The sequence below is a fragment of the Saccostrea cucullata genome, unplaced genomic scaffold (genome assembly GCF_032062105.1).
Source record: "Saccostrea cucullata isolate Sc308-1 unplaced genomic scaffold, CSIRO_AGI_Scuc_v1 ctg9978, whole genome shotgun sequence".
Lineage (NCBI taxonomy): Eukaryota > Metazoa > Mollusca > Bivalvia > Ostreida > Ostreidae > Saccostrea > Saccostrea cuccullata.
Window position 1 is genome coordinate 33,062 of NW_026930576.1, and position 9,680 is coordinate 42,741.

The 9,680-nt window shown below is 31.2% G+C and overlaps 2 protein-coding genes across 2 annotated transcripts; both read left to right on the top strand.

Annotated features, from left to right (window-relative positions):
• Positions 1-1,908: 1,908 nt before the first annotated feature.
• Positions 1,909-7,813, top strand: LOC134229137 (uncharacterized). The gene is made up of 10 exons (XM_062710850.1): positions 1,909-2,157; positions 5,474-5,685; positions 5,791-5,917; positions 6,046-6,217; positions 6,337-6,416; positions 6,553-6,761; positions 6,897-7,081; positions 7,218-7,303; positions 7,397-7,618; positions 7,725-7,813. Exons 1-10 carry the CDS (start codon positions 2,046-2,048, stop codon positions 7,811-7,813), a joined length of 1,494 nt encoding a protein of 497 aa, XP_062566834.1. The 5' UTR covers positions 1,909-2,045.
• Positions 7,814-8,057: 244 nt separating this feature from the next.
• Positions 8,058-9,656, top strand: LOC134229136 (uncharacterized). The gene is made up of 3 exons (XM_062710848.1): positions 8,058-8,375; positions 8,509-8,637; positions 8,742-9,656. Exons 1-3 carry the CDS (start codon positions 8,213-8,215, stop codon positions 9,509-9,511), a joined length of 1,062 nt encoding a protein of 353 aa, XP_062566832.1. The 5' UTR covers positions 8,058-8,212; the 3' UTR covers positions 9,512-9,656.
• Positions 9,657-9,680: the final 24 nt, after the last annotated feature.

The following is a 9,680-nucleotide window of genomic DNA, read 5'->3' on the forward strand; positions in this document are numbered from 1 at the left end:
AGACCCTACAAAAGTGCATGATAGAATTTAAGAAATCCTATTTTGAATCTGAGATAAAATGCATAAAAAATACCAAAGGTACTGTGATCACTGCGCTCACTAAATTATACCCCGCCTCCCATTCCATTATAATGGCAAGGTCCATGTTTTGTTCTAGCCAACACAAAATAAGTGTCGTACCAAAATATAAAATAAGAGGTGCAAAATGACATTATGTGACAAAGAATCTATAACAATATCATCAAATAGTACAAAAAGGAGTTGCGGATAAGAGATGTGTATATACATATATATTACAGAAAGAATGGAAGTGTCCATGTTTTGCTATGGGGAACCTGGAAATGTGTCTGAACAAAAGGTAAAATAGGAGGTGCACAATATAATGGCACTATGTAACAAAGATTCTGTGAAAGTTTCTGTACATTCTTTCACTGAATGGTATAAGAGGATTGCGGTTAAGAGAAGGGTACCCCAAAGCGTAACAGACGGATGGACATCCTGATCGCTATATTCCTTCCCACTTTTCATGCAGGGGTATGATAATTATTATGTTACATTAATACTCATTCACCCAAATTCCAATGTGGACATGAAAACAAGACACTGTATGAATTTATTTCCTTATTTTTTGGTTGAAATTACAAAAATGCAGAGCGACAAATATGAACAATATTGCTATTATTTTTCTATATTGTTCCAAATATCTGATTGGCTCAAACTGGATCACATGATCAAGTATAAATTGTGTTACAAACTGGATGTTTCTATTTTAAACATTTATAAACCTGCTGTTTCTAAAATTCGAAACGTTTTTCTGTAAAACAACAATAGTCTTTTTAAACTGAATGTTTCTAAAAACAGTTACTGTGACGTCATAATGTACATGACATAACAATGCCTTGTATGAGAAGGTATTGAGTATTAGAAAGAAGGATTTTAAGACACTTCTTATTAACTGATAAAAAATAACTTCGTGCTCGGTCGATATGCTTTCTCTAAGGTCTATATATCGAGAGATTTACCTCATCAAAAGGCTATAATTGTATAGTATGATCAGTTTTAGTCTTTAGAATTCTTATGAAATACCCGTTTGAATTTTCTGATGACTTGAAAAACACATGATGTACACGATTTAGCAAGGAATCTGTAAATTATTTTCGCAGTATGAATTTACATATAGAATCTTGTGTAGATTATTATCAATTTAACATTTAATGAGCTTACTGTTTATTATCTAGACATTTAATTTCTATACTTCAGTGACAATATGAAGTTATACATGTGCAAGTTATATGTTCTCAATTTGAATAAAAATTCGAATTACGATAATAGATACATGTATATGTGTATATCTTAAACAATTATTTACTACATGATTCAGATATGATTTACTGATATATTTGCATGAAATCATTAAAGTCAATAAAGGATTTTTATTTAACTTGATGAGAGAAAATTGTAACATAATGATGAATTTTTATATCTAACCTGTTCTTGTCATTATAATTTTCTTATGAAAAAACTCAAATAAACATACTGCTTAGCCTTTTCCAAGAGTACTGTTAGCTACTTACTTCTAATCACAATATGATAAAAATATGGACAGATATATTTTGATGATGTAAAGAGTTAATTGAATGTTTAGTGTAATCGATATCTGCATTTACCATTAATATACCTCTGCATTATTTTATGCATTAGTGTATGTAAGAAATAAAGCAATTTTTTTTATTTAGGATAGACATCGCTGAACTAATAGAAAAAGGTAGGTTTCATCAAATTTTCCATATCAAATCGGTGCAGACAACGCTTTTTAAAACAGACAATTTGTTCGAGCACATTTTTATTTTCAACATAATGAGAATCAATCATTATACAAATAAAACGGAAAGTAGGGTTTTTTTAAGGCAAGGCCATACTTTTTCGTTTCCGGTTTTAAATTTTATACACCGACATCAGACTTCCGGTTATCACTTGGACTTGGCGCAAATTTTTCGGTGGTTTGTTTTAACATAAAATTCATGTGATTGAAAACAAATGCAACGATGCCCCGGTCTGAAAAAGGGACATTCAGGAAAGCTTCGTTCCTGCGCAGACTTGAGGGGCTAAAGAAAGCACGAGAAGCAAGAGAAGCCCATGCCTTACGAGGTAAACATGGTAAGTACTAAGTGTATGGGGTGACTGGAAAAACCCGAAACCCCCCGATTTTTGGAGAATACCCATACAGGAGGGGTGAAACCCCAATAAAGTGGTGGAAACCCCATAAAATTGAATGTAATGGGGTACTATAAGGCCTAAGGTGATGTTTAATTGAATGATATTGACATCCGTAAATTTTTATAGCCAATTTTACCTCAGAATCGACGGAAATCGGGCGCCATTACGAGTTTACCGTACACCACGCCCGATCTAAATTCGAAGCGAGCTGTTTGTCAATATAATTGTATAGATAATATTAAAATAATTCATAATAATTTCCACAATTATATTTGTTTTACAATGATAATAGTAAAATATTAATTATGTATTTAACAAAAAATGTAAGGACGTTAGCCATTAAGAAATATGAATTTGTGTATTAATTATTATTCATATTATCCCAAGTTAGCCATTAAGAAATATGAATTTGTGTATTAATTATTATTCATATTATCCCAAAGTTACCAGCTCTAGCCACGTGGAGGCCTCCTTTTTGTAGAGCCATAATTTTAAAAAAAAATTCATTTAGGATATTTTAGAGAAAATTTGAATTTAGAGATATGAATATATCCAAAATCTTCAAAGCAACATTAACAAAAAAAAAAAGTAAAGATAATTCATTACTTATTTGTTACAAAGAGAACAAAAAAATAAATAAAATTCAAAATATGAAAATACTGAATTTATTTTTTTTAGACAAATTCTGAATGTAGGGATATAAATTTGAAATTCAAGGGTTCAAAGCAACAATAATAATTAAAAATAAAAATAATAATTACTTATATGTTACAAAGAGAACAAAAAATAAATCAATGTCAAAAGATGAAAATACTGAAACCTGAAATAAATAGTAAATTAAAATAATATATCAATTTTCAAATATATAGATATTTTATTTCAAAGTAACTTTTTTATGTTCTTTTCTTAGAAAAAAAAAATATTTTACATCAGTTGTTTACATTTTGAATTGTCTTTAAATTACAACAAATATGAAATAAAAGAAAAAAACAGAAGAAAAAAAAATCACACAACAAAAAAAAAAGAACTGAAGTTTTGATGGAATTTTAACTATGAAAAATGTCTGTCTGAACTGGTTGAAAGATAACTGAAATTATTTGATCATCTCCAAGCACAGGTATTTTATGTAATTTTACATTTCATTGCAAGCTGAATCTGTCGACTAAAAATTTCCATTGCCTCTCTGTTCAAACTAATCCCATTGACATGCCATATGTTTTTATTCGAATTCATTAAACCCCTACATCTCCAAAATATCACATTCTGAGAATTACCATATTTCCTCCGGAGTGTGTTATTTATATCAAAAACCGTAGAATTGTACTTTCCTGGATCCATAGTACCACAAATCATTTGCCTAAACAGACTTCCAATAAATATTGTTTGAACCGAATCATTTCTTAACTTTGCCATTGCAACCAGTGTTATTGTTTTTTTAAATGTTGCTAATTAAATTGTAAATTCCTTTCTCTAAAATTTTTATTATGTTATTTTATTTCATGTATATTACTTTCATTTGGCTGTAATATTTTTATATATGAACAAAAGATTGACTAGGAATAATGATCCAGTATCTTTAAGTTTTTTAAAAATCTTTTTAAATTTTTTTTTAATTTTTTATCTTTCGGTCCTTTGGTTTTAATATTTTTGTTTCAAAATTCAAATCATGGCTCTACACTTAAGGAGGCCTCCACGTGGGTAAGCTGGGAACATAAGGAAACTATGAATATTTTCAGTTATTACTAATTTTAAAGGTCTTTATTTATTTATTAATTTGTCATGAATTATCAAAATTATCAAAATTCATATTTTCCTTATGTGCTAACGTCCTTAAAATGAAATTCTGTAAAGCATAACTGTACAATTGAGAATAGTAAAGGTTCAATGTATATACACATGCCCTGCCAGAGGGGGGTTGGTCAGACTAGCTGGGAACCCAGGTGTTTAAACAAAAGGTGTTTATTATCAAGTTGACCAAGTGTCAACAGCTGTGTATATAGTGCATGTACACACACAGGGGTGCCTGTCTATCCCAGTACAAAACAACAGAGCTAGCTGAGGTGTGAATAATATTCTCACAATAATGTTACAATACCAACTGTACAAGGATTCACATATGCAACATGCACATTTTTATTATTTTTTTTATCAGACTTTTTTTATTTGATAGACCTGGATTCTAATAATTTCATTGTAATGGATACATGTTGCTTTCTCATATCAATGAGTATATTTTTTTTTATTACTTGCATAAAAAAAAAAAAAAAAAAAAAAAACAAACCAAAAAAAAAAAAAAACACACACTCTCCCAAAAAAACAAAAACAGAACCAAAAACATTAAAACAAAAAATTAGTAACTGGAAAATAATAATGAATGAATACTGAACTTAAAAATTAATTATTAAACATAGAAGAAAACATTTCAAAACAAACACCTTAATTAAAAATTAAATAAATTAACAAATTCATTTATTAGTTAATTTAATTTAATTACATGTTATAAATGATTGGAATTGAGAAAAATTACTTTATTCCTTGATTAATGGTTTAGTTAAATTCATAAAAAAAAAAACATTCAATTAAAAATTTCACTGTAATGTCTTTCATTATAATAATTACATTTACAGATTCATTCATTAATCAATTTAATTTAATTACATATTATAAATAATTGGAATTTATAAAAATGACTTTATTTCTTGATTAATGGACTAGTTAAATTCATTAAAAAAAATTCAATTAAACATTGCACTGTAATGTCTTTCAACATGATAAATATTTCATACTTCTTTTATATTCTTAAGGTTTCCTTATAAATAATTTTTTTAAAAATAATATTCATACATAATATAATATTCATATTGATCAAGATTACAGTAATTATTTCCACGGATTACTCGAAACGACTTCAGCGATCGCGAATTTAGATCGGGCGTGGTGTGCAGTATATCAAGACAAGAAGAAACCCGTCGATTCTGAGGTAAAATTGGCTATAAAAAATTACGGATGTCAATATCATTCAATTAAACATCACCTTAGGCCTTATAGTACCCCATTACAATCAATTTTATGGGGTTTCCACCACTTTATTGGGGTTTCACCCCTCCTGTATGGGTATTCTCCAAAAATCAGGGGGTTTCGGGTTTTTCCAGTTACCGAAGTGTATGTATTGTGCGAGCTTTCTGCTCTATTTTTGACAGTTGGAATACGTATCAAAAGATTCGATCATTAGATTCATTTATTTTGTAAATATTAGATGCCAAAAATGATGCTCCGTGCTTGGAAAATGATTCTTCCCCTGTCCTACGAACCGTTAATGGTCAAAGTGCAGAGAGTTCATGGCGTGTCGGTAGACGGATTGTAGAACTCGGCACTCTTGTTGATTATTTGAAAAGAGGTTGCGCCATGTGTGGGAATGCACTTCAGCTTGTCGACACTATAGGTAAAAGGAAATTTGGACTAGGACAGGTATTTATTTTTATTAAATATTGTCAATGACTATGTACCTAAAAAATTCGTTTTTAAAGATGCGGCATTCCCCTTCACTTTCAGTTAACTTTTGGTCAATTGCAGGTTCTGCAGATAAAGTGCACGCATTCCAGTTGTGCCCATGTTAACGACATACCCACAGGCAGTAAACATAGGGTTAAAGCAGATATGAAGCAATATGCTTGGGATGTCAACACAAAGCTGGCTGCAGGTATAAATTAGAAATTTTATCTAGACTTGCAAATAAGCAGATAAAAATAATTTAATACTAATAATACAGAAGTTAAAATGTAAAAGAATTATTTTATTTTCATTTTATTTCTGGTAATAATCTCTTAGGTATGCTAAATGGTGGCTATGAAATTACTCATGTAAATGCATTACTGGCTGCATTGAATATCCCGGGGATCACTAACAAGAGTCTTAAAAGCAGAGAAAGAGAGGTGGGGAAACACTTAGAGGCAATGGCAGGGCAGAGTTGTAATGAAGTTCTTCAAGAAGAAATGAAACTGTAATTTTTTTTATTTATTTTGTTTGTATTGATATATAAATTATGTTTTGAATTTACATGTTAATAATATTTGATAATACATGTAACTGTAATGTACATTTGTGTTATTCATTTTGTAGGAGTGATGGAGACATCACTGTGTCTTTTGATGGTGCCTGGCAGAAGAGAGGTACTGGTAGAGGATACAATAGTCTCACTGGTATGCCCTGGTGATAATGTTATTGTTGCATGTTTTGATTCTCCCTCCTCAATAAAGATTGAGATATAGAGTTACATATTCTAAAACATATACATGTAAATGTAGTTATATGCTAGCAGTATTTATCTTCTTACAGGTCACGCATCTCTAGTAGGAGAAAAAACTAAAAAGATAGTAAGTTTCTCTTCAAAGAGTAAAAAATGCAGAATCTGCTCAGCTGCAACAGCTAAAGGAGTTCCACCCAGAAAACACAACTGCCGAAAGAATTGGCAGGGATCGGCAAAAGCAATGGAGCCAGCCATGGCCTGTGAAATGCTGAGTGCAATCAAAGATGAAGGGTGCAAGGTAGCTTTTTATTGAATGTTTAATTTTTATCAGCAGTAATGTCAAATATGGATGTACAGTTTAGTACCATAATATACATGTATATTTAAAACTTTGCTTTTTAACTGAAGTACAAATTTCCAATGTATTTCACAGATAGGAACTTTAGTCATGGACAATGACTCAACAACCATTGCTCACGTAAAAGCCACTGTGGACCCAACCATTAATAAAAGAGCTGACAAAAACCATACAAGAAAAGGTTTTACCGGAGCTTTGATTGAGCTTGCCAACACCCATAAAGTTTTGAAAAATCAAAAACTTAGAAGTCACATTGAAAGGTTTGTGTTTCTGAAGTGTAATATTTCAGTACAATATCCCTTGGTCAACTGTAGTCCAAAAGAACTTGTTACACATAATTATAAATGTTATGGCTTATTATTTTTAAAAATAAGTGTCTTTTTCCTTCTGTTTTAGATGTTTTACGTATTGTGTACAGCAAAACAGGGGCAAGGCTAAAGATCTTGAAAATGAACTTGGCAAAATTGTTCCACATTTATATGGTAAGAGTATCGACAATATAGAAGTCATTACAAATTAGGAATGAAGATTAGGATTGAAGAATGAAAACATTTTAACCAGATTTTTTTTTTAAGGTGAACACGAATGCTGTGGAACTTGGTGTCGCAGTAAAAAGACTGACTATAAGCCTCGAAATTTGCCATATGGAAAGCCTCTATCCTGCACCTTACTCCGAGAAGCTTTAGAAGCTTTATTCAAGAAATACTGCTGTAAGTCAGAGGAGCTGGCCATGATGGGATCCACCCAAGTCAATGAGAACTTTAACCATATGGTCTCCACTAAAGCCCCAAAAGATTGTAAGTACTTTGTTTATTTCTTCCTGTTTAGTACAACAGTTCTGGATATGATCTTAACAACTGAGTCTGAAATGTGAGATTCAAAGTCCAAAAAATGTGTTGTTAGGTTTTATGGAGGTTCAGAGAGTCTACATGCTAGACTCTCAGCTACTGTTTGCCAAAAGAATATGGGTTACGGTTACATATCAGAGGTAGAAAAATGTGTTGAAAGTTTCAAGTTGATCATTTTTGAAATTTGTTTTTCATTACAGTTTGTTGTTATGTGTTATGTTTCTTTCTTTTTTATGGCAAACCATAAAATGTTATTTGCATTTGTATTTAGTGTTCTTAAAGTATATTTTTGATTTTAATAGTTTTCCACAATAAATGTTGTAAATTATAAAAACAAATAGTCTTTAGTAAGATGTTTACAATCATGTTTATCTGCATAAACATGTACATAAAGTACCTAGAGGATGGATTTCTTAAGAAATTCACATTCAAAATTTATCCCTATTCTTATTAACCAATTTACCATTTTATTTGAATATGGAACAATCACAAAATGAAAATATTTACTAAAACATAAATTATATCTTACAGCTGAACAAGAAAATGGCATTGTCACCTGGCAATTTCACAATGAAGCATACCATCAGACTTGCCAACAAGCTCAAACGGAAACGTCTCATGCAGAGTTTACCGTCTACCAAGAGACGTCGACTGGAATTAAAAGCCGCCAGATTGTCTAAAGAAGCAGCGAGGAATGTTCTAGAAGGTAGAGTTTCAGTTAAAATAGAACTGAATCAGTGTAACGTTTTACTTTAATTTATTGTTTATTGTTCACACATTTAGAGAAGCCATTGCCGTTGGAATTTCAGTATTATTCACTTGAATTCTCTTTGTCACAGGACAATCATACAAGTCAGATATTGGTCTTGAGGAGGATGTTGATCTTGATAACATTGATCCAGAGCCCCTTATGATTTCTCCAGAGAGCAGCTGCTTCATGTATTTTGATTTAGAAACTACCGGACTTAGTAAGATTTTATTCCCACTTTACCTTTTTAACCTTTACTAACAAATATAAATACTTCAATTTTCAGGTTTGGTATCAAATAAACATGTATAATTTTGCTTTCAGGTAGAACATCTGACATCGTACAGATTGCTGCAGTTTGTGAAGATAGGTCAATCAATGTTTATCTGAACCCCAGTGTACCAATCTGTAAGGAAGCATCGGCTGCAACAGGTCTCAGATATGACATGGGACAGCTCACTCTTCATGGAGAACCTGTGCCTTCAACGAGTCAAGTCCATGGTTTGACTCAGTTTGTAGACTTTGTTAGAGATTGTGAATCAAAACCAGTCATTGTTGGACACAATATTCAAAACTTTGATCTTCCAATTCTCCAATATCATTTGCAGAGACATGGTTTACTTAAACAATTTGTTGAAAATGTTGTAGGTTTTTTAGATACATATAAACTTGCAAAGAAAGTTTTCGACAAGAAAACAATGGGGAATTTTAAGCAAGAAACCTTAGTCAGATTGTGTCTTGGGAAAAGTTATGATGCACACAATGCTCTATCTGATGTTTGTAGTTTACGCGAACTGTACGAGTCAAATTTAGCATTCAAATGTGAAGGTTCAGATATATTTACCATGAATTATTACAGTGTAAAGTCCTCATTAGTTCCATTGGTACAAGGCAATATAGTATCTACACTGATCTCTAACAGGCTTACAGCTAACAATCTAAGCCTAAACAAGCTTAAACTTATACATAAGCGTGACCCCCATAGTGGGATTCAGACTGTCTTTAGTGAGGTTGTATCTGGTTCAAAGACACCAAGAATAACAAAGTCGCAGAAAATCATTGGCAAAGTTGTTGAGTATTTGAACTCGTTATAGTTCGAAATAAGTACATGTATTTTTATACAACAAAATTATATGTTTATGAGCTATACTTGCTAGAATCTACATATATTTTTTGTTACACTACATCAGTTCTTTTAATATGTATGAGATTATAAATTGTAAAAAGAGTTTTGTACTTGTATGGGAAAAAATGTTAAACAGG

Excerpts from the sequence above, each read along its gene's own strand:
- LOC134229137 (XM_062710850.1), top strand. The coding sequence starts at position 2,046 with ATGCCCCGGTCTGAAAAAGGGACATTCAGGAAAGCTTCGTTCCTGCGC. Across the intron at positions 6,417-6,552 it reads AGGATACAATAGTCTCACTG|GTCACGCATCTCTAGTAGGA; the intron begins GTATGCCCTGGT and ends ATCTTCTTACAG. Across the intron at positions 7,082-7,217 it reads CTTAGAAGTCACATTGAAAG|ATGTTTTACGTATTGTGTAC; the intron begins GTTTGTGTTTCT and ends CTTCTGTTTTAG.
- LOC134229136 (XM_062710848.1), top strand. The coding sequence starts at position 8,213 with ATGGCATTGTCACCTGGCAATTTCACAATGAAGCATACCATCAGACTT. Across the intron at positions 8,376-8,508 it reads AGCGAGGAATGTTCTAGAAG|GACAATCATACAAGTCAGAT; the intron begins GTAGAGTTTCAG and ends TCTTTGTCACAG. Across the intron at positions 8,638-8,741 it reads TTTAGAAACTACCGGACTTA|GTAGAACATCTGACATCGTA; the intron begins GTAAGATTTTAT and ends TTTTGCTTTCAG.